This window comes from Meleagris gallopavo, chromosome 1 (genome assembly GCF_905368555.1).
Source record: "Meleagris gallopavo chromosome 1, MGAL_WU_HG_1.1, whole genome shotgun sequence".
Taxonomy (NCBI): Eukaryota; Metazoa; Chordata; class Aves; order Galliformes; family Phasianidae; genus Meleagris; species Meleagris gallopavo.
The window spans coordinates 152,654,971-152,679,517 of NC_139404.1; the positions used below are offsets into that span (position 1 = coordinate 152,654,971).

At 39.1% G+C, this 24,547-nt stretch overlaps 1 protein-coding gene across 2 annotated transcripts in view; it reads right to left on the reverse strand.

The window, feature by feature from the left end:
* Positions 1-5,457: 5,457 nt before the first annotated feature.
* The window catches only part of UCHL3 (ubiquitin C-terminal hydrolase L3), a 252,357-nt gene continuing 233,267 nt past the window's right edge, over positions 5,458-24,547 (reverse strand). For both annotated transcript variants that reach the window (XM_085215738.1, XM_085215737.1), the window contains 3 exons: positions 10,320-10,395; positions 7,771-7,829; positions 5,458-6,345 (listed from right to left, as the gene is read on the reverse strand). In XM_085215738.1, coding sequence (XP_085071864.1) covers positions 6,262-6,345; positions 7,771-7,829; positions 10,320-10,395 — 219 coding nt within the window. In that variant the 3' untranslated portion in view covers positions 5,458-6,261. The remainder of the gene's footprint in view (positions 6,346-7,770; positions 7,830-10,319; positions 10,396-24,547) is intronic.

The window sequence follows — 24,547 nt, forward strand, 5'->3', positions numbered from 1 at the left end:
GGACTTCTCTCCAACAGTGATCCCATAACTCCCAGAGCTAAACATCTGAGACCTGGTGCCAAGCCTCTCTCCTCCCAGCTCAACCATAGAAGGGGTTGAGTTGAGAGGGACCTTAAAGATCACCTAGTTCCAACCTCCCTGCCATGGGCAGGGCTGCCACCCACCAGTTCAGGCTGCACAGGGCCCCAACCAACCTTCAGGGATGGGGCACCCACAGCCTGGGCTGCCTGTTCCACCTGTCACTGAAAAATATCCCCAACCTCTAATCTAAATCTCCCCTCTTTTAGTTTAAAACCATTCCCCCTCATCCTATCACTATCTACCTGTGTAAGAAGTGGGTTTCCCTCCTGTTTATAAGCTCCCTTTAGTATCAGAAGACTGCAATGAGGTCTCCCTGGAGACTTCTCTTCTCCAGGCTGAATAAGCCCAGCTCCCTCAGACTGTCAATGCACAGCTGGGCCCTAGAGCAACCTCAGCCATAGGGGAGCTGGGATTGCACTGCTCCAAAGCTTCTTCCACTCTGAGCCGGCTGCTGGAACAGAGGCATGCTAGCTGAACAGAGTGCGGGGTTGGGCACCCTCACAGTGGAGAAGTGAAAGATCAAGAAAAAAGCTGTTTGCTAATGTAGCCAAGGCTAGCACTAGAGTTTTGTGTTTAAGAAGTACCTAACATTCATTTAAGATGAACATTTTCTACTTCAACTTGTCATAACGCTTTTATTTCTCTAACTTTTCTGTAATCAGAATTGAGTTGCCAGTTGTAGCCCCTATATGTATGGTTAGTGGCAAAATACAGCTCTCTTTATAAGGACTAGGAAAAACAGAATGTGTGCTGTGCATGAATCAGCTTCTCCTTAGCTGCTTTCCTGGGAGCACATCTCACTGCTGCTTTGCAGACAGCATCCTTAGAGCAGGAGCGAAGATCTTCAGAGATAACACACCCACCCCAAGGAGGTGTCAGCTATTATATTGCAGCACATGGGGATTGGGATTGAGCAGTACACAAAGGCATGGAAACCCAATGATTCTGACTGAAGTTCCAAAGCAGACATCTCACATCTACTGAAGTTGTGAATGCACTGAAATGATATCATTAAATCATACCATTGAGAGGAGATAAGGCATCTGAGGACCTAAGTGACATGAAAAAGGTTCACGTCACTCCTGTTTATAAGAAGGGGAGCAAGGAGGACCCGGGGAACTACAGGCTGGTGAGTCTCACCTCTGTACCTGGGAAGATCATGGAGCAGATCCTCCTGGATGACGTGCTAGATCACATGATGAATTAATGTGTGATCCAAGACAGCCAGCACGGCTTCACCAGGGGAAGATCATGTCTACCCAATGAGGTGGCCTTTTATGATGTGGTGACTGCATTGGTAGACAGAGGGAAGGCAACTGATGTAATTTACCTGGACTTGAGGAAGGCCTTTGACATGGTCCCCCACCACATCCTTATCTCCAAATTGGAGGGATGTGGATTTGATTCGTGGACCACCCAATGGATAAGGAATTGATTGAAAGGCTGTGGACAGAAGGTGGTGATCAATGGCTCTATGTCCAGGTGGAAGCCAGTAACGAGCGGTGTCACCTAGGATTCTGTCTTGGGACCAGTGCTCTTTAAAATCTTTATCAATGACATCAATGACAGAATCGAGTGCACCCTCATCAAGTTTGCTGATGACACCAAGCTGAGTGCTGCGGTTGACACGGTGGAAGGAAGGGATGCCATTCAGAGGGATGTCGACAGACTTCAAAGGTGGGCCTGGGTGAATCTAATGAGGTTCAGCACAGCAAAGTGCAAGGTTTTGCATTTGAGCCGGAGGAATCCCAGGCATTTATACAGACTGGAAGGAGTGGTCCTTGAGAGCAGCCCTGCAGAGAAGGACCTGAGGGTCCTGATGGATGAAAAGCTGAATATGAACCAGGAGTGTGCTCTTGTAGCTCAGAAAGCAAATGGTATCCCCAGCTCCATCAGAAGAGGGGTGGCCAGCATGGACAGGGAAGTGATTGTCCCCCTCTACTCTGCTCTTCTGAGGCCCCATCTGGAGTACTGTGTCCAGGTCTGGAGCCCCCAGTATAAGACAAACAGAGAGCTGTTGGAGAGGGTCCAGAGGAGGGCCATGAAGATGATTACGGGACTGGAGCACCTCCCCTAAGAAGACAGGCTGAGGGAGCTGGGCTTGTTTAGCCTGGAGAGGAGAAGGCTGTAAGGTGACCTCATTGCAGCCTTTCAGTAGCTAAAGGGAGCCTACAAACAGGAGGGAAGTCATCTCTTTAAAAGGGCAGATAACAGCAGGACAAAGGGAAATGGTTTTAAGTTTAGGGAGGAAGGGAAGATTTAGGTTGGATGTCAGGGGGAAGTTCTTTACTATGAGAGTGATGAGATGCTGGAACACGCTGCCCAGAGAGGTTGTGGATATCCCATCCCTGGAGGTGTTCAAGGCCAGATTGGCTGGGGCCCTGGGCAGTCTGATCTAGTACTATTTGTGGAGGTGGGTGGCCTTACCTGCAGCAGAGTGGTTGGAGCTTGGTGATTCTTGAGCTCTTTTCCAACCCAAGCCGTTTCACGATTCTATGATTCTATGATATGGAGGCAGAGATGAATGAAATAACGACAAAAGTTGTAATTTTGAAGATTTTTCCTGCTCCTCTTTCCTGCTCCAAGCCACATCAGCCACAAGAAAAAATGTAAAGAATCTGCATTTCTGATTTCTGGTTGTTTTATGCACTTAATAGCTTATTGAATCACTTAATCATGATTAATGTTTGAAATCCTCAAGCAGAAGTTACTCACTGAGAAACAGAAGTTCCAACATGAGCCATTTCCTTTTCAAAACGAACTTTAAATTGCCACAGATGCAATTTTTCTGTGTGAGCACAAACAAGTGAAGCAGCTTAATGCTCTTACTAACAAGTCACCGGAGGCCTAGGTCAGGAAAAACTTACAGACACTGGGCACTGCTGCTAATTATTAGCATCAAGAGCAGCAAACATAGCATCAGTCTGAGCTGCCAAACAAAGCCTTTCCCTGTGCGTGCTCCTGTGGATAACCCAAGCTAGACTCTGCCACGTTCTTTTCATAGGGCATTCTACAAATATTTGATATAATAATATTTTCCATCAAGGTGGATTTCTTCCCCTCTTAAGGGAAGTCCATGTTTGTTTTCTAAATGTGAGCTGTACATTCCCTTTTTACTATGTCTTAGCATTTCGGTGACTAGGAACACCTTCTCTTTGCCTAGTTTAAAATCCTAATGATGCAGCAATGGCTGAAGGGAAAAAGCACATTACTCCGGTTCTTACTTTCTCAGTTTCTCAACAAAACACTTGTGGTATCATGGGAAAATTTATGCCAATATACTTAAAAGAGTCTGAGCAATTCAGAGTGCTTAATAGCAGCACAGCTTCACTCAGCCAGAATTACAGAAGCGCTGAGCATGCCTCACCTCCTGGCTCCTACATGCACCATTTCCATATGAAGTTACATACAGACAGCCCCAGCTGCAGAAGCCAAGGAGGCATTTTCTGGCAGTCGCCAGCACTGAATGCCTGCAGCCAAACAATGCTACACACAAAGCTGGTGAGGCCTGGCAGAGCTGCACAACTTTGGAAATAACAGAATTTTCCAAGAGAGCCTGAGCTAATACACATGGATCATAGAAGTATGGCAATTGTAAGCCTTTAGAGCTCTTTGCCAGGAGCTGGCAGGAGGATACATGGCAGCTACATGTTCCTGACACCTAGCTCAGTCACATCCTTTCAGTTCCATCGGTATTCCAGCATTTTGCAGATCCCCTTCCTGCCCGCATTTCTCTAGGTAGATGCCAACACCTAGAATCACTGAGATTAGAAAAGATCACTAAGACCATCTAGTCCAACTGTCAGCCCATCATCACCATGCCACTAGCCCCTGTCCCTCAGTGCCACATCTACGCATTTCTTGAACACCTTCAGAGGTGGTCAAAGCACAGCTCTGTCAGTACAGGAAGGCCATTATGCTGTCCACACAAGGTAGGACATTGCAGCGTGGTCTTGCAACACTTCAACCTAACAAGGCACTGTGCAAGAAACACATGAAGTGCACTGAAAAAAAGAAAAAAAAAAAAAATGCAAGACAGAGGGGAAACATTATGCAGGAGAACTGAAGTTTACAAGCCTTATTGCCAATATATCAAGAATTCTTACAAATAAGCTTCTCCTCAATATTCAAGATGTATTTTTCCAGTGTGATCATGAAAAATCCCACCCCAATACTAGTTTTCTAACCCCAATGTTCCTTTATCATAAATCCACTTAATCAGTCCTCATACTCAATTAAAACCCCAGTTTTGAAGTGATTTTACAGTAAGTAATTGCACAAAAATGTATTCTCCACATTACCTAAAAATACCAACAGTGGAGCACTGAAAAGCATGTGTGTGACTACTTCCCTAAAGTAGATAACTAATGTAGCTTTGAACTGTAATTCTTCTCCCTCTTTCCTCTTCACCCCCTTCCTGCAGTAAAAATACCTTATCTATACTACCTCTAGTTTCTTAACTGTAATCCTCTGAGTCACATTTATAACATAAAATGTGCTTTACCTAATTATACTGTGACCACTTTTTAGTGGATTTTGCTATTATGAGCAGGAAGGCAACACAGTTGGTCTATTTATTTAATAAGGCCTTTGATTTTTATTTAAAAGCATGTTTCAGGGCTTTGCTTATGACCACAACAAGAGAAATGCAGATATTAATGATAGTATGTTTTATTGGGCTGAAGAAAATGCTCCACATGGAAGTTCATTAGTATTGTTCTTCCCTCTCACTTTTCCAGCCAGCTCTCATAGGAAACAGACTCTTGTTGTTAGTGGACTCTCCAGATGAGATTTTTAGACAGACACTCTGACTTCTTTAGAAGAGCAAGAGATGCTCTTAAGTGATAAGACAGACTCCCAGGCCTCTTCTTCTGTAGAGAAGGAAAATTCTGCCAAGCTGCTTCTGGCATAATTCCATTTGTTTTTCCTGCAATGACAGTTAACAGAGAGTGAAAGCACCTATGGGAGACTGAGAGTTCAGTTTCCTTTGGCAGTGGTCTTGACTGGAAGCAAACCTCAATAATTTCACTGCAAAGCAGCAAGTAAATACTTATCTGAAATATGCAAAATAAACAAAACCTACTTGCACAACAATCCTAAACCACAGGATTGCTTAGCAAAAAAAAAAAAAAAAAAAAGCAAACAAAAAAGTTTTATCATTCAAGTTGGTACTTCAAGACTTCAAGTGTAGAAATTGGTCAACAGTTGAGACCCAGGGGATGGGGAAAGGGAAGGGTATCCCACAGCAGTCAGTAGTGCCACCTGACACATTTACAGTAGATATTCCTACATGGAATAAATATATATAGCCATCACGTCCATCTGATGATCTACAGAATGTGGCCTTGTTCTAAAAAACTTCACTGAAACAGTTACGACTTTTTCTAGCATTTATTTCAGTTAGGTGAGATGCTTTGTTTTGTTTATTCACTTGTGTGTTCCCTCTGCAGTCCTACCATTAGTGACCACATTAATCACTACTTGGTTTTTCTGAGATAAAAATTCATGCTGTTTTTCCACAAATACAAATCGCATACACTGGTTTAACTAATAAATTATTAAAAAGCTTTAACATTATTAGGCTTGAAAAACAAAATGAATGTTCTTCAAAATGTAAATATAAGAATTTTAAAAATATTATTCCTGAGCACCAGTAAGAAGAAACAGTCCTGGCTCTTTTTTTCTTCCACATATTTATAAATAATCCAATGAAAAAAAGTGGCTTTATCTTCTGAGCTACCTGCAAAAGTTCTTATAGTATTATTGTATCATTTTAATTAAAAGATGCAAGTAACCTCATATTTCAAGTTTTTGCCCAGTATCCCATATTCCACTCAAAATATTATATGCAAAATGGTATGAGCAAGAGTCCCACTCTGAACTAGCTCATCATTATTACGATGAAATATCACAGGCACTGATTTCCAAAACTATTAAGGGGGTAGAAGGAGAAAACCCCGCCACGCAGACATCTTGCACAGAATGCATGCGTGTACACAAATACATGAATTTGCTTCAGGAACAAGCAGCAAGTTATATCAAGGACAAATGCAAAGTTTATTCCACATGTGCTACAATTAATGGACATGTTAGGGAAGTATCAAAACTTGTACTATTAACGTATGGCAACAGTTATCTTGTTACAACACACTGCAATAGGTTAGCCCAAGTGGAAAATTTTTAAGCTGCGGACAGTGCAATTGCATTAAATCTTAATTCTTCTGGGTCACGTTCCATGAATTTCTTGCAAACTTCTATTGCATCCTATGGAAAAAATAAATAAAAAAGTAAACAACAACAGAACAGCCACAACTATAAAATCATACTTATTCAAAAAAGTGACTAAAATGCGAAGATACACTTAACACAAATTATGGTCAAGATGTACTTTTCCATAAAGGATTACTAAATAGTATCACAAACTTACATACACTGCATTTCTGATCCGAGTCAGATTCAGGATTATTTCTAGCACAAGAGAACAAAAGTTCTGTGCAGAACCAGAACAGTGAGTTTTGTGACCGAGTATTATTTCATGCAACAGATGTGTTGTTGCCTGACTTTCCAAATGTATCTCTGAAGTTTGCCTTTATTCTGAAGTGTACTGTTTTATTCTGTGTTTTTTCCTTTGTCTCAAGATGAACAAAAGATGTGTGGGGTAAGTGATTGATTATAAATAATTCCTTTATCTAGCTTTAGGGTGCAATATGGAGAACACATGTTATCAGTAAAACAGGAAAAAAAAGAAAGAACTCTACCGACCTTCTTCCTTTGCCCAAACAAACACAAACTGTATACACACTTCACAGATATTAGTAAATATTATTAAACCACAAAACATTTTAGGTTGTTTTGTTTTTGTTTTTAGTTTTTCTGGTGTCTTTCTTTTGTACAGCTAACCCAGTCTGGATACTATAGAAGTCAGATGCACAGACTTCTCTCAGCTTCAACTTCTGATCATTTCGTCAGGATAGCAGTTTACCTCCTCAGTTAAATGTATTCCTTTGAGATCAATTTCTCAGTGAAAACAACTCCTGACACAAGCACACAAAATTAACTATGGAAGGAGACTAGACAATTTTCATACGGTCTGATAGTGATAAGACAAGGGGTAATGGATTTAAACTAAAAGAAGGGAGATTCAGGTTAGATGTTCAGAGGTGATTTGTTACTCAGAGGGTGGTGAGGCAGTGGCACAGCTGCCCAGAGAAGCTATGGATGCTCCATCCCTGTAAGTGCTCAAGGCCCTGGGATGGATGGGGCCCTGGGCAGCCTGAGCTGGTGGGGGGCAGCCCTGCCCCCATGGTAGGGGAGTTGGTCCCTTCCAATCAAGCCATTCTGTGATTCTATAACAATGATTATTAGAAAGGAAGAAGGAGCAGAAGGAGTAAGTGTTGGAAAGCAAATCAACTTCTTTCTACTTTGGCATGTATTAAACTATAGCTAAGTCAACTAAGAGAAAAATGATAAATAATATTTTCAATTTAATCACTTCCCTCATACACAATTTGAAATCAGGTGCATGAAAATCTCAGCGGAGAAGAAAAGCCAGTTTGATCTTCTGTTATGCTTGGCTCTTCTTACACTTCCTGTTCTCATATTACAGTACTCTTTCAACCAGGATCACAATCCAACCATAAATATAAGACTGAATTTTGTATACCATTTACGAGCAATTTCTATTCCTACCTCTAAAAAAGAATCATCACTAGTTTCCCCATGGTTTATTGGGAATGGCTTGCGTCCATCTGTGGAAACATAAAGCAGTACTGATGATGATGAATAAATTTATAAAATTAAAACAGAAAAGTTCAAGTTTTTTGCCAATAAAAAGAACAGATTTTTTTCACTCTTCACTTACAAAAATGCTACTTTCTTTTTCTTAAAAGTATCTTTTTTTAAAAGCATCACACAAACTACGGCTAATCCCTAATTTCTCCTCCAATTATTACCTTTTAACAGTCATCAATTATGCACATTCTGTTATGTTAAAAATACCTAAAGTGATACATCTAATGGTTTATTTGAAAATGTGAGGCTATGAATTGTAACTTCTTTACTGCTGGGATAGCACTTCAGCTTTTCAAGTGGAAAAGAATGATTTCAATGACACTGGAATTACCCAGTCAGACTGTGCATCTGTGGTCTTTGACAATCATCATCAGGGACTGCATGACACATGAGAACACTAATTTTCAAAGAGCATAAGTGAAACATTATTCTCATTTAAATTAAACAAACAAACAACTCCAATAAGCCAGGCATTAAATATTTTCACAACATTGAAAAAATGGTTGCTATAACTACATTTTTTTCCCCATTTGCAATATAACAGCACTATAGTTCTCAGTATATTTAAAACAATTCTATTCACAGAAATATGTCCGAGGTTACAAATAAGAGCTAACGCTATGAGAACATTTGTCAGGATATCTTAAGTGTTCTCTAGACCAAATTCCTTTCTGGTTCTGCCCTCCTTTTTAAAGATTTCCCTTCCTCACAGATTCCACTGAAATCAATAGTACATCCAAATCACATTTTTCATAATTGAAAATAGATTTTATGTTAATTCACTTCTATATTTAGAATCACGAACACCCTCTTGTTCATATAAAATCCAGAGCTGAAGATATAACAATACAGATTCCTCTGAACACGCCAAGGAAACAAATTGAATGCCCAGTATGGTTGCAAGCTAAATTTAATTACATTTTTTACATACAACTTGGCAGAATAACATTTTAATTTCATCTGCCTATAAATAACATGTCTTCTATGGCAAAAACATCAGAAGCATTTAGCATTCATGTGGTTCCCCAGCATTTTCTGACTGCCAAAGCCCACATGCTGGCCACAGTGACTGAAACCAGTGAATGAACCTAAAAAACTTTCTCCCATTTTTCTACTTAATTATTTTTTGCTTTCTTCTGATAGTTCAGAGAGATGTTACTTTATAAACTTGGGAACTTGTTACTTTAAGAACTAGGGAAATAGTACTAGCATACAGTTGAACTAAACTAAACTAACCCAAATGCCCATTTGTTTTTTTTTTTTGTTGTTGTTTTTTGTTTGTTTGTTTTCATTGAATAAAAAATTGAAGTGGCTTTTATCTTGCATCACCCTTATGGAATATAGCAAAATATGATAAATGCAATAGTGTGATCTTTGAATAAATTTATGCACAATGAAAAAGTAATATGGAAGTAGCTGCACACAGCTAAACAGAGAGAAAGCCCATTCATCATGCTTTGAAATTTGGAGTCGAACATATTTAGATTACATTCTACAGTAGTAGTTGCCTCACTATTTGATCTGTAGTACACTGACAGACATCAGTAAAACAGAGGTGTGTGCCTACTGTTCGTGACTAATCATTGATATTAATCCACAGATTTATTTTAGGATTAATATAAACATTTCTAATATACTGCTTCTGTCCCACGTTATAATTAACTGTCACCTGCTAAGGGCATTGCTTAATTAAATGTTGATAAAAAAAAAAGTAGCAAGCGTTCCCACTATAAAACACAGGAAAAAATATGTTAAGAAAGACCAGTGACTTGCAGTTTTTGAATTCATATCTACTTGATAGTTTTCTGAAGTGGCTGCAGCAAAGCCTGGTTGCCCAGCAACATGTTTTAGATTGGAATCATTAGAGAATATCTGAGCAGAACCTGCTGCTAAACAATCTGAAGAGAGAAAAAATAGCTTTAACAGATTACTGTTTTGAAGTTAACTGTCTATTGACCACTAATTTAAGATAGATTAAAAAGTAACCAGTCTGTAACAAATGGAGATTATTATCTTCCAGTATTCTATACAATTTCAACTGTATCATGCTATTTAATAATACAGCTAACACTTGCAAAATTGCATACAGTTCATTTATTAAGCAATTTAAGGACATAAGTATACCAGTACTTTCAGAAATACACATTCATCAATTCTTTCTTGCTTCCTGTCTCAGCAAATAATAAAAGAAGATCAGAGACAGCCTAATATTGTGTGTCATTTTGTCTTAACAGAAGAATTGAGGGAAGAAGAATCCAAAAAAAGCAGTGGGAAAACATCTGCAGTCATTTGATAGAAACTCTTTCCGCCACCCCCAAACCCTACAATGCAAAAGAACCAAAGCCCTCCATTAAATCAAATAATCTTGTCTCAAACTGATAGTCAACAAGATTACTATTTGTATTTGTTTCTAAACAAAAGTAGAGCAGATAAAAAAATGTTCTTACCCAATTCATAGAGATGACCACCTACGTTAACTAATGCAATAAAGTGAAGATCTACTTTTTCATCTATACTTGGTGCCTGCAAAACAAACAAAAACCATATTGCATTCACTAAAACTCATCCTAATATGATTAATGAGAATATATCATAATATGCAAAAAACCTGTACACGAGAAATGGCAAGTAAAAAGCACATTTGGATTTGGGCAGAATGGAAGACATCACACTGCAAAACATTATGAAATATAAGGAAGCTTCCTGCAAATACATGTATTAGTAAGAATCATCTCACTTAAGTAAGTAGAAGTATTTTCAATTATAGTTTTATATAAAAGCTTTATTTTGCCATTACTGAGTTAGAAGTTGTGTCAACTTGAATACATTAGCACTAAAAATAGATATTAATGTAAATAGCAAGTCCTTCAGTAATGCACTTCTCATCTCAAAGGACTGAATTCTGAATCTACAGTATTTTAAAACTTATTCACTTAGCCAAAATGAATGCAAGTCACTTGTAGGACGGTTAACCTGTTCTTTCCTCACAGGCAGCAGAAAGAGATGAAACTCCCAGGGTACTGTTCACACATCTCTTATGCAGAAAGGAAGGATGAAAAACTGAGAGGTATACAGAGCTGTGTTAGACTCAAAGACTTCTGGAATTTCAAAGCAGCATCATAGGAATCATCGCTACATATTGAGAATGGATTGAAGTGCACTGACAGCACCAAGTGACATGAAAAAAACATGGTTAGTTGGTAAACATCTATCCAGCCCAATGTTGCCAATCGCAGAACACAAAAGATTTTTCAGAAGAAAACTGAGCATGCTCTACTCTGGCAGCACATTCCCAGTATCAGGTTTGGTAAGAAATGTTTTTGGAACATCTGAGCCATAAGCTGCACTGCCACTGTTATGTTCAATAGCAGCTGATGGTCTTATTCCCTCGTGAATTTGTCCAGTCTGCTACTGAGTTCTGATTCACAATTAAGAAGATAAAGATACTGTTTTGAGTGAATGGATAAAAGCACTTCAGTTACTCCTAAAGAAATTATCAAGAATGTGATTTATATTTCATACATTTTCTCCTCCATCTTTACTCTGAAACTTCTGTGAATTTCATACAGCATCTCTAAATCTAAATCTAAATCTGGCAGAAACAAATGAGTTGTGGAGAATCTTATGTTTACATCATGCTTTTAAGACTGCATTAAATGTTTCCTTCTTCCTTTTGGCCATGAAGATGATGACCCAAGTTGATGAAATGTGGCAAATAATCAAAACAATATAGCAAAGGACAAGGCGGCACCATTAGTCTTTCAACTGAACAAGAATGCCAAAAAGACAGAATTACATAGGAAATGCCAACAGCTCATAGAAATTCTATGTAGGGAGTTCAAAAAAGACAAAAAAAGAAAAAAAAAAGGTGGGGAACCCACCCACACACAACCTCCTCCCATCCTCACTGATGTTATCTATCCTCCATGACCAGTTAATGTACAAAAGATAAAAATACTCTGTTTAACCTCTGTTGCAGAAGGCAGAGAACGTTAGCTTCAGCGTGATGTCTACTGTGGAAAGCTACTCCTCTGGCCAAGCTTTTAATAAAGTCTGTGTGAATGCTTAGAAGAAGCGAACATAGCCTAAAAATTCAGCTTGTATGCTCATCACTAGGTCATAAAATAAAAGGATTTTCTCTTGTTTACCCTTCTCAAAGACTACTAATATCAGCTTCAGTTAGGTTCTGAGAGCACCTGTTCCTTTGGTTTTTCACACAGAAGCCCATTCAATGTCCAGGAGACAGCAGATTTGCATTATCACATTGAAGAATGAAAAATAAAAGTCTAAACAAGATCAATGTGTAATTAGGATTCAGAACTGACTTTTCAGGCTCAAGATTCACTTTTCAAGTCTTCTGAACAGCTGTACCACTCAGTGAATAATAAAAAAAAAAATTACACTTATTTCCCATTCAGAAAAGATAGAGGACATATATCAGCATCTTGGATAGCTTACAGAAACTTACGTTATGATTGTACCCTTAGTATAAGGAACAGGTTGTGATGTCCACTGACTCATATAACCACTTTTCCAATCTACTTCTTGGAAAAAAAAAAGTCTGAAAAATAATAACCTGAAGATTTGAATAGAAAAAAAAAAAAGGTTTAGCACTTAAGAGTGATAGTTCTAAGTATACAACAATCACAATTTGTTCTCAGGGTGTTGAGGTAACTTCTGATTATAATATAGTGTGACTTCATGGATTCCTAGTCTCTCATACTTCACTGTTTTTAGCGCAAATCTCAGTAGACAACTTTTGAATAGTTTTGTACTACTCATTCTCATCATATATATAATATATACTATAGCAGCCATTTTCTCTTCTATCTTCCAAACTCTCTCATTCTCTATATAACAAACAGCCTTTTCATTACTAAAAGTGTTCCAATGTCTACAGAGGGAACAGCCAGGGTTTTGGACATCTTTAGAGGTCCCTTCCAGCCCTTACAATATTGTGATTCTGTGATTAAATGACCAATTCCTAATCTCTCACAAGATTTAACAGCCTATTCTACTAGCCTGAACATTTCAATTCAACAGTTAAATAAACTTCTCAGAGTAGACAGCACTTGTTTACACTTCTCAGGCACTACCTCATATAATCAAAATAGTACCTCTATTTTTCCCTAGCAGATTTCTAATCAGTAATTTCTAAAATAGCACTTCTTACACTTTCCTACTGTGCCAATGATATCCCTTCCTACCTTCCATAGTACCAAGAAGCTCTTTGAGTTCACCATTACATTCTCATTACTTTGCTCACAAACAACATTCTTCATTCTTCTTGTTGCACAAACCTTTAGAAACTTAATGGTACACTCCTAAGTCAATGAAGCCCCATCATATCAGCTTATCTAATAATGCTTCTTTCATCTGCATTTCTTGGGCAAACTTACCAAACTCACCACTGGGGGGAAAAGAAACAAAAAATCTGTCTTGCTCTTATGAACGCATTGAGAAACTCCTCACCTCATTCTGCTTAAGATTTATTTATAAAAGACCACAATATAAAGCCAGATTCAATGTTACACGAGAGGTTCTTCCAATGGAATCTTATATTTTTATTACTTCTGCTTTCTACTTAAGAAAATGGAGCAAGGCAAGAGGCCTCACAAACCAATTTGTGTTACAGGTAGCGATCAGAAAAATAAACACAGAAAAAATAAAAAGCAAACAAAACCCCAACACAATAACACCAACAAAACCTTCTTGCGTTCAGTCACGAAAATGACATTGAAAGTCTATCAGGTTCTGAAAGAAGAGAGGTAAAGGCTAATAAGGAAAATAATTTTGCAGAATCTTGAGGAACTGAACTGAATGATTATGCTAAAAGTAATAATAAGTCTAAGAGAATAAAAACTATTAGTAGTTTATGTGCACAATTTCACTCACAATAAATTAAGAGAAGACAAAGAAAAACCTATTCTAAGTGATGTTTGTGCAAAAGAACATTAGCATGGTTTAGATTCAATAAGTTCTGAAGGGGAAGAAGTTATGCATTTGCAACTGGGTAGATTAGGCATCTGTAATTTCCATTTTGAGGCACAGAGCACACCTACACTACCTTTAAGCAAATTTACTGTGTATGCCTGTGATAGGCATTTGAATCCTTGTTAAAAGACTGCAGTTAAAACAATGACCACTGGAATAATGATCACAAATTTCAGAAAGATTATTTCCGATTCATTCTCACAAAACAGTCACATCTCTATTCATGATCAATGTACCACAGAGAGCTTACTGCATTTGAGATGCTCCAGAGCTTCAAAACCAAACATGCACAGCTTACCGCAGATAAAAATCCACTATCTAGCTAAAAGACAGGTGCAGAACAACTGTCTCAAGAATGAGTAAGAAGTTCCTTTGCTAAACATTGACTAATTTGTTTTTCTAGCATGCTGTCCCTCTAAGGCTTATGAATTTTATGTCTCAAGCTATGGCTACAACATGCAAGTAGCAGGCTAGCTGCAGGACAGCAGCAACTGATTTTGAACAAGAGGATGACAAGCAAGAAGGTGAAATTCAGGGATGGGATCTATCAGTGACCAGAGGATCTGGATATAGAATACTTACAAAAACAGAAATCTATCTGCAAATATGTGAGATGGATTATTCAACAGTATACAGTTCAAGATGTATTTCTTGTATTTCTAAGAAGTAAGAACGTTAATCTGACATAGAAATCAAAGGCTGAGCACTCAGAGAGAAAAAAAGAACAGCACATGTTTTCTCATTTGAGAAGTGTAAAAAAAGAGAATATGGAGAGATTAGTGTGATGTATAAAAAGGAGCAAAATGATCCCAAGGCAAGCAGATGCACTAATCTTCAAGAATGGATGAACTGGAAGAGCAAGAGATCAATTACAGTTGTGGAGAAAAATTCAATATGAGTTATGAAGTATGTTGTTACCCACAGATTAAAAATTCACCATGTTTACTGCAAATTTATCAGATTTGCACAGAACATTTCAGGATAGTGTTTTCAATACTTTTTTTCTATTATATGTTCTGCAGATATCTGGAGACCTTATCTAAAACATCAAAGGAAAATTACAACTATGGAAGGTGGTTTTATTTAAAAAGCAGAAAGACAATCTCCTACCATTGACTTCCACTCTCAATTTTGAAACAATTATTTTCTGTCACTGTTTAGGACTAGAAATGTACTTAAAATTATTTAAAAGCAGCATATAGGATGTCCCCACTACCCCTTAAATTTAAGTCAATTTTTAATAAAAGCAATTCAATCATTTTCTTATAAGCTCTACTAATGCCCAAAATACTGCTTGCTTTTTGCAAATTATGCTGATTTATATAGGGTTCATACCTTCTCAAATATATGTTATAAAGAAATGTAAAGACAAGAAGAACCTTTTAGTTACCAACACATATTATACTGTATGTTATATTCAATAATAAATTTTTGTACGTAGGACTTAGAATTTTAATCTGCCAAATTGGTGAGTCAAGGATCTAAGTGGAGTAAATGAGTATTATTTTAATGCTATCGTAGTGGCTTCTGTTTTGCCAGATACAGTTCTTTTGAAGGGCACCTACTTTTTGAATGAAATTACAGTTTGTAAATTATCAGAACAAATGCTCACTGCTAATGGATGAGGAGTTGCTTTCAGAAATGTCATGAAGTAAGTAAGACTACAGTAATCAACAGTGCTTCTAGCATAATCACAATATGCTGTAACTTCCATCTTTGGTTACATTATGGTTAATTTAGCATTGAAATGAACTGTAGCCATAGCACAGTATAGAAATACTGTCTATTTTGTGCATGCAATTTTTTTCTACATTTTGAAGATACATTTGTAAGTGATAAGCCCTGTAAGTGAAAAAGAAAAAACAACAGGGTAACAGAAAAAACGGGGGAAAAGGAAAAATGTTTTAGCACATTCAATGACAAGTTTTTGTTTATTAGAATATCTTCACCTTCAACTAGAAGGTCTGCCTAGAAAGAAACTGGATAAAGAAACAGATGTCAAGTGAGAAAGTATGCGAGCCCCTTGGAATTACAAGAAACACTTAATCATATTGAAACATCCAAAAACCATTAAGTAAGACTTAGAATAAAAGAAAAGGAGACTAGTTTTAGGATATGAGAACATAAGGCAGATCTCAAACACAGAAGAAATAATGTTATTCAACAAGAAATGAGAAGCCCCTTGCTTTAGCAAATCCAAATGAAAGACCATGAAGATGAGATAAAAAGAAGAAGCTGGATTTGGAGCCTGTGGACAACAACAAAAAAGGAAAGCCACTTCATGAAGGGCAAGCTTCATCTATGCTCTGAAAATGATTTGGCACATGTCCTGAATCAAAAATACTTGAACAGCAAAACATGGAGTGATGTACTCTTGCTGTCCAACATGGGGGAAAGAAAAAAAAAAAAGGAAGAACAAAATCCTAAGAATGGCTGAGAAAGTATCCCAACAAAAATTATAATATGATGCCTTGAAGACTGAAGTATCTGGCAGAATGCCATTTGTGTCAGAGTAAGAAAAGACTGAAGATGGACTACACTTACAACAGAATGAAGCCCAACAGATGGAAGGCGTATCAAGGGCCGCCAACGACGAAGACGGACTGACGGACTGGTAGCTTTTGCAGGACCTACATGATTACGTTTAGCCCAGGAGAGGGATGCAGACTGACACAATAGCGAAGCCTTCGTTCTGCTGTGGCTAACCTGAGGCTGCGATGAGGATGGTGGTGAAGACAGCGAGGACGATGACGACTACATAAACATTAGAAAAGAACATACTTAGCTCACTTAAACTTGAAGTAACACAGCTAAAAACGCAACCGCAAAGATGTCCACTATTTATTATACTGTCCTTTAACTGAATGATTCTAAATAGATAATAATCAAGACTGTTGCATTTGAATGAGATGACAAAAGAACATTTAAACTAAGCAAGGACTTGGTTCAAATCTGAGGTTTATCTCCTAATAAGATAGAGGTTATTCACACCCAGTGAACTTTGTAGTAAGAACATAAGTTAACTGACTCATTCTGAAGACAGACTGTTGGAAAGCAAGGAGAGAGGAGATCAAAGTAACTTATCATGAAAGAAATAGCTGAGAGCAGCAAGAGTTATCAATCTTTTCTATAGTTACAAAAAAATGTAACAACTATTTGGTAATTTGGGAAAGCTATATTGTGCTCCTCAGAGATTTGAAACAAATTGTTTAACTCGTGTGGATAGAGCCCAGACTTTCTTTACTGTTCCATGTCTAACATAAAAGGAAAGCAAAGAAAAAGGGAATCTTACCGTGGTGAGGTATGCAACTTCCTAAGTTTTTCACCTATTCTTCTAAAATAGCAGGCCAGTGGCAGTATTGCCATTAACACTCTGGATCCCCTTAGTATCCGTGGAAGCAGTAGGACTATGTTAAACCATTCAAATTGTTACTATTAGAAGAAAGACCACAGAAGTGTTAAAAAATGACTCTCAGCTGCAACTGACAAAGTTACAGAAATTATATTAAGATCAGAAAGGACCATTGTGATGATTTAGTTTCGATCTTCTGTCCCACACAGGCCACAGGACCAATAAAGCTTTTTTGGATTAGAACACATTCGCAAAAAAAAAAAAAAATTCATACATTCAAACTTAACAATTTCTTGACTACCAAAATAAATCTGAGAAAGCCAAAATTTGAAACAATCAGGTTGACATAGGTTGACTACAGAAACAGTAATGGTTTCATATGGTTTAATAAATACATTAGTCTTAAATGATAAAGGCTTCCTTTCTACTCCTGCTCAATGATGCTATGAACATGGAACAGTGGATTACACTAGTCCTTCTGACCGTGATGTCAAATCAGGGGCTCACATCTAGCTGATGATAAACCTCTAGCTTATCACTCATCATTGCTTCATCCTGTCCACTCATTAAAAAAATCCTCTATGTCATCTTCATTCTGCTGCAGAGACTAGATTCAAAGCAGGTAAGACTGCACTGAGCAAGGGATCTGGAGGCCAACAAAAAAACTCTTTTTAAGGCTTTTTTTGAAGCCAGCAACAGTGCCACACTTGTGCTGGGGGGCTAGCAGCTTGTGGGCGAGCTGCTAAGCAAGCAGAGATGGAGCTGGCACATTCGCAGCACAGTTTAAACACCCTACAAATATGTCATCACCTGCCCTCGGCACTTGGTGATAAGCTTTAAATAATCTTGGAGAGCACAGTAACTTGTTACTACCGACTGAGAATGTGTCAGTGAGTGAGCATAGCCTGCACTGTCCATACAGTGCTGCAGCTGTGGGTGTAGGAGGTGGGTCAAGTGGTGAGGAATGTAAGCGTTGTCCCTCCTTGCTTATTCCATGAAAACCGTGGCAACCCACATGGAGAACCTGCCCAGAAATGTGGCTGTTCAGGTCTCCACCTGCAAGGAATGCCTGAGCCTGCTGCTGCCTGGGGAGGATAGCAGGGATTCCACCTGTGTGATCCACCAGGTGGATAAGCTGCTCAGCCTGATGGTAGAGCTCAAGGAGGAGGTGAGGGAATGTGAGTGGGGGGAAATTGACTGCTGGAGTGACTCGCTGGTGTACCAGAGGGAAGGGTGTGAGGGAGATACCCCCAGAAAAGTGGTTGACCCCCTGCCCTGTCACAGTCAGGCAGACCTGACAGATGAGGAGAGTTGGAAAAGAGTTCCAACTTGGCATCACAGGAGCCCCCCCCCACCTGCCTACCCTGCTTCCTCAGCTCCCACTAAGCTTGTGGAAATTACGCGATCGCCAGCACTTGTTCTCATGGGAGACTTCAACATCCCTGATATATGCTGAAAACATAATACAGTGCAGAGAATGCAGACCAAGAGGTTTCTAAGAGGGCGTGGAAGATAGTTTCTTTACACGGCTGGTATGAGAGCCTAACGTGTGGTGCCCTGCTAGAATTGCTCTTCACTAACACTGAAGGACTGGTGGGAGATGTGAAGGCTGGGGACTGTCTTGGGCAGAGCGACCATGAAACTGTAGAATTCTCTATTCTGGGAGATGTAAGAAGGTTGACTGACAAAACTGTTAGCTTGAACTTTCAGAGGGCAGACTTTGACCTGTTCAGGACGCTTGTTAAAAGGGTCCCTTGGGAATCGCTCCTGAAGGGTAAACGGGTCCAGGAAGCCTGGATGCTCCACAAGATGGAAATCTTAAAGGCACAAGAACAGAGTGTTCCTGAATGCCATACAGCAAGTGGAAGAAGGAAGAAGGAAGAAGACCAGTGTAGATGAGCCGAGAACTATTGTTGAGACTCCTGAAGAAAAAGAGTCTGTGTCCTCTAGAAGAAGGGACAGGCTACTTCGGGAGATTACAGGGAGGCTGCTAAGATATGCAGGATGGAAGTTAGGAAAGCAAAAGCCCAACTTGAAGTCAAATTGGCCACTGCAGTAAAAGAGAATAAGAAATCCTTTTATAAATAAATCAACAGTAAGAGAAGAACCCAGGAGAATTTCCATCCTTCTCTTGATGCAGAGGGGAATGTGACCACTGAAGAGAAGGAGAAGGCTGAGGTCCTCAACACCTTCTATACATCTGCCTTTAATAGGCGGATCAGTTATCCTCAGGGCACTTTATGCCCTGATCTGGAAGTCTGGGATGCTGTGCAGAATACACCCCCAGTGATTCAGGTGGAGACGGTTAGAGAGCTCCTCCTCCATCTGGACTGTCACAAGTCCATGGGACCGGACAGGCTTACCCTCAGGTGCTGAGGGAGTTGGCGGGGGTGATTGCTGAGCCGCTTTCCGCCATCTACCTGTGCTCCTGGTTATCTGGAGAGGTCCCAGAGGATTGGAGGCTTGCCAATGTGACTCCCATCTACAGGAAGGGCTGTAAGGAGGATGTGGGGAACTGCAGGCCTGTCAGCCTGATCTCAGTACCAGGGAAAGTCATGGAGCAAATCATCTTGGGTGAGATCACATAGTATGTGTGTGACATCCAGGGGATCAGACCCAGCCAGCATGGGTTCATGAAAGGCAGGTCATGCTTGAGCAACCTCATCTCCTTCTATGACTGGGTGACCAGACTGGTGGATGAGGGAAAGGCTGTTGATGTAGTTATCTAGACTTCAGCAAAGCCTTTGACATGGTCTCTCACAGTATTTTTCTGGGGAAACTGGCTGCCTTTCTTTGAGTAAGGAACTGGCTAGAAGGCCCTGCCCAATGGGTAGTGGTTAATGGAGTTAAGTCCAGCTGGTGACCTGTTACAAGTGGTGTCCTCCAGGGATCGTTACTGGGGCCCATCTTGTTTAATATCTTTACTGATGACCTAGATGAAGGGATTGGGTGTACCCTCAGTAAGTTTGCAGATGACACCAAGCTGGGAGGTAGTGTTGATCTGCCTGAGGAAGGCCCTTGAGAGAGATCTGGATAAGCTGGATCGCTGGGCTGAGGTGAATGGGATGACGTTCAACAAAGCCAAATGCCAGATCCTGCACTTTGGCCACAGTAACCTCATGCAGCGTTATAGGCTTGGGGCTGAGTGGCTGGATGAGTGTAAAGAGGAAAGAGACCTGGGGGTGTTGGTTGATGCTCGGCTGAACATGAGCTGACAGTGTGCCCAGGCGGCCAAGAGGGTCAATGGCATCCTGGCCTGCATTAGAAATAGTGCAGCCAGCAGCAGCAGAGAGGTAATCATCCCCCTGTACTCAGCACTGGTGAGGCTGCACCTTGAACACTGTGTTCAGTTTTGGGCCCCTCACTACAAGAAAGACATTGAGGCCCTGGAACGTGTCCAGAGAAGGGCAACGAAACTGATGAGGGGTCTGGAGCACAAGTCTTACGAGGAGTGGCTGAGGGAGCTATGATTGTTGAGTCTGGAGAAGAGGAGGCTCAGAGGAGACCTCCTTGCACTCTACAACTTCTTGAAGGGAAGCTGTTATGAGGAGGGGTTTGGCCTCTTCTCCCAGACAATAAACAGGACCTGAGGAAATGGCCACAAGTTGTACCAGAGGAGGTTTAGATTAGACATAGGGAGAAACTTTTTCTCTCAGAGAGTGGTCAGGCACTGGAATGGCCTGCCCAGAGAGGTGGTGGAGCCACTGTCCTGTCAGTGTTCAAGAGGCGTCTGGATAAGGAGCTACAAGATATGGTTTAGTAGCTTGTGGTAGCAATGGTAGTGTGAGGACGGTTGGACTAGATCGTCTTGTAGGTCCTTTCCAACCTTACAATGTTATGATTCAGTCTGTCAGACAATCCCTCACTTTCTCTCTGGGAATAAACTTCTCTTTTGTGATAATTACATAGATTTATTCAGCCTCAGAAAAATACTCTTTGAAGCTAATCTGGAAGGCAACGCAGATTATCCTGTGATGTCCTGTGCTCCTGACTACTTTCTTCATCTACACATTGTCAGTAGATTTTAACTTGTAATTTTATGTTGCCTTCTGTATCACTGATAGAAATTTTTTAGTGCTGTGAGTCTTATAAGCAATCCTTGCAGGGCTCCACAAGAAAACATATCTGTTGATGAAATACCCCACTCAGCTGGGCTGAGATGCCAGCTGCTCATGAATGCATTGAAGTTGCAGACTGGCCACTGCCATTCTCTATGATGTGTCCCACATTATGTACTTGAACAATGTTAGTAGATTTTAGTAACTGAGCAGTAGGTAGATTTCTCTGAAAAACTGATTTTCACTTTGTTTAATCAAAGCATAAGCACCTGTCAAAACCATTTACTTATTTGCAGCATTTTTGAAGCATTTCACCTTCTCCGCTGTTCAATTTTTTTTTTTCTTTTTCCTGTCAAGACAATGAATTGCTGCTTTCTATTCCCGTACTGCTGATCTCATAACACAAGGACAGGCATAAGAATTCTTCACAAAGAATAAGCACAAGTACAGCAGGAATTTTAGGGCTCAAAGATAAGCAAGAAGCATTAAGTCTCATTGCCTGTTTACAGAGTCAAGTTTTCCAGATTTTTTTTCCCCTAATTCTCATTCTCAGGCATTCTGAATCTCAGTAGCACTGCAGAAGAGGACAAGGATTAAGTCTCCAATCCAAACTGTAACTATGTGAACAAAGAAGAATTTAGCTTTGACAACACTTTTAAGAGTCAGAAACTTACAGATGAAGTATAATAGCCATTAGATACTTGTACCATGTCTTCTGGGTTTTTTTGTTTTTGTTTTTGTTTTTTTTCCCCAAATTACACGAAGTGATTTAAAATGAGACCTTTTATATTTAGGTAACATAACAGGTGGTTTTAGAACAATTCAAGATCAGCTTGCCTAAGAAAATTTCAAAAGATGACTGTTAAGACCTGTAAGCCACAGCTCCAAGATGACCCCCCAGTTGACAGACTCCCAACTTTCCAACTTTCAGAGGGTCCCATAAGATTAAAATGCACAGCGGGACAGAAATTTAAAGAGTTAATGCTAACCAGAAGTTTGTGATAAAAGACAATATGCACCAGATTATGTTTTACTGTTTGGTAAGCTTCTGCTATCAGAATAGACAAGGTTGTCAGTCTTCATGGAAACTGCAATATAACAACTGCTTACTTGGAAGCAGTGAAAGAAATAAAATTGAAGAACTGTTGAGAGAAGGAATTCACCCTGGCTTTGATGCATTCCACCAATGCTGATTATTTTTTCTATGAAAAAAAATTCCGTACTCTTAGTTTAATTGCTTAGAAACTATAAGTAACAGTTTGAACACCATCAATCTTTATATTTAATAGCCCAGAGATGACCAAAATTATGAAATATGTTTTTATGGACTTTTTGATCTTGTCAACACATTTAACATAATTCCACACTCCTATCATTCTTAACGATAATGCTTAATTTTTCTTTTGTAGTTAATAATGTTAAAATAAAGAGAACATATTAAAAACACCCCTTGCCTAAACAGACCCAAAAAGAGATGAGGTAGTTAAAAAAACCAGCATATATATTATATAAATTACATAAAATATAATTCACATTATAATATAAGGCAACTATTACCAATGGCTTTTCATCTCCAGGTGAGTATTCTTCCTCTTTTTAACATTCCATTCATGGAAACCTTTTAACTTTTAATTACCATACTGGTTATTACTCTTGCGAGATCAATCAGACAAAGAGAAACACTCTCTCCACTGAAAATGTACTTCTGCATTGCAAGACTGAAATTTCAACAGATAGCAAATAGGAATTCTGTCAAAGCAAAGTTAATACTAGATTCTATCTAATTAACAAGGCTATAGTAGCCATAAAATTCCATTCACTGCTTTAATAATAAGCATAAATTAAGCTTTTGTCAGCTCAAGTTATTTGCAACTGAATATTAAAAATACATATATTACAACAGAACTACATGACAGTATTAGTATGAAATTAATGCTAAATATACATCATCAAATAAAGGACACAAAGCAGTATATGTCACATTTAATTTAAAATGTGGAAGACAAATCAGAAGCTTAAACATTCTATTTGGACAAGACTCATCAACAGCTAGCAAACTGCAGAGAAAATAAACTAACTTCACAAGAATGAAAAAAAAAAAATCACAGGAGCATGCTTTAGTGCTGAAAATTATAACATTTCAGATAATTGAAGTGGTAAAAGAAAAAGCCTGAAATAGAATTCAATGTTATTGTCAGATAAACCAGTAAACACATTAGTAGTCCATAATACAAAAACACATTACTAAGAAATTAAAAGTCCAAAAAGAAGGTTTAGGAAATCAATTTCTGTCCCACTCCGTAACTTATTTCTTTGTATAGCTGCTAATAAAGCTTAGAGCCATTTAAATCTAAGATCTCAAGGAAACACATGCTGTAAAGTTTCCACAGGTCCCAAGAACTGTGCAAGTTTAAAAGTGCACGTATTTAATAACGCTGAGTAGCTCCGGTCCCAGCTCATGCCCAAATCTATCAGACTTTAGAAAGACAGCATCTGTCTGCTCAGTCCAGACAAGTATCTCAGTTCATGTGTAATGCACTGAAGATCTGACAAGACTGAGCGGCATTTGCTACTGCAATCATTTCTTTCCAAGTAGAAATATTTATTACTGATGAATTTCCTATTGGTTACAAAAAATTGTCCATCTATCATCTTCAAGTTCAGGACACTCCTTTAGTGGAAAGGCCATGCACCTTCCTCTTTCAGCCTCTAAGGAGGGATCCTTGTCTGTCAACTGACAAACTGTATAGGGACCGGGGCTTTCTTCTTTCCTCCATTTTGAGGTACTACCACTGTGTGGATACAAATGTTAGTTGAACTGGGACAGAGATCAAAGGAGGTCTGACTGCATATCATCACTGGAAGCTTTGAAAATAGGAAGAGATAAAATACTGTTAGTCCTGGTCTTTGTCTCCTGAATCAGTCATACACACAGCCCTGGGATCAGAGGCCCTGTCATATGTTCTGTACATGCTCAATTGAGTTGATCTATAAGCACACAATTCCGCCCAATAAACTGCTTGTAGTCACATTACGTAGTACATGCACAGTAAGCCCTGCAGTAGAGATGGAGGTATGTTGAGAAGGCACTAAAAAAAATGCAACTTTTCCAGCCAAAAGGGCAACATAAGAGTTATCTTAGCTTTAAGATTATATTCAGAAATGATATTCCATATATATCATTTTTCCACCACCTTCTGAGGCCTTCTTTGCTTTGCTTAAGTAACTTGCTCATGATTGGATTAAACAAGAATATTAAAGTCTGTATTGC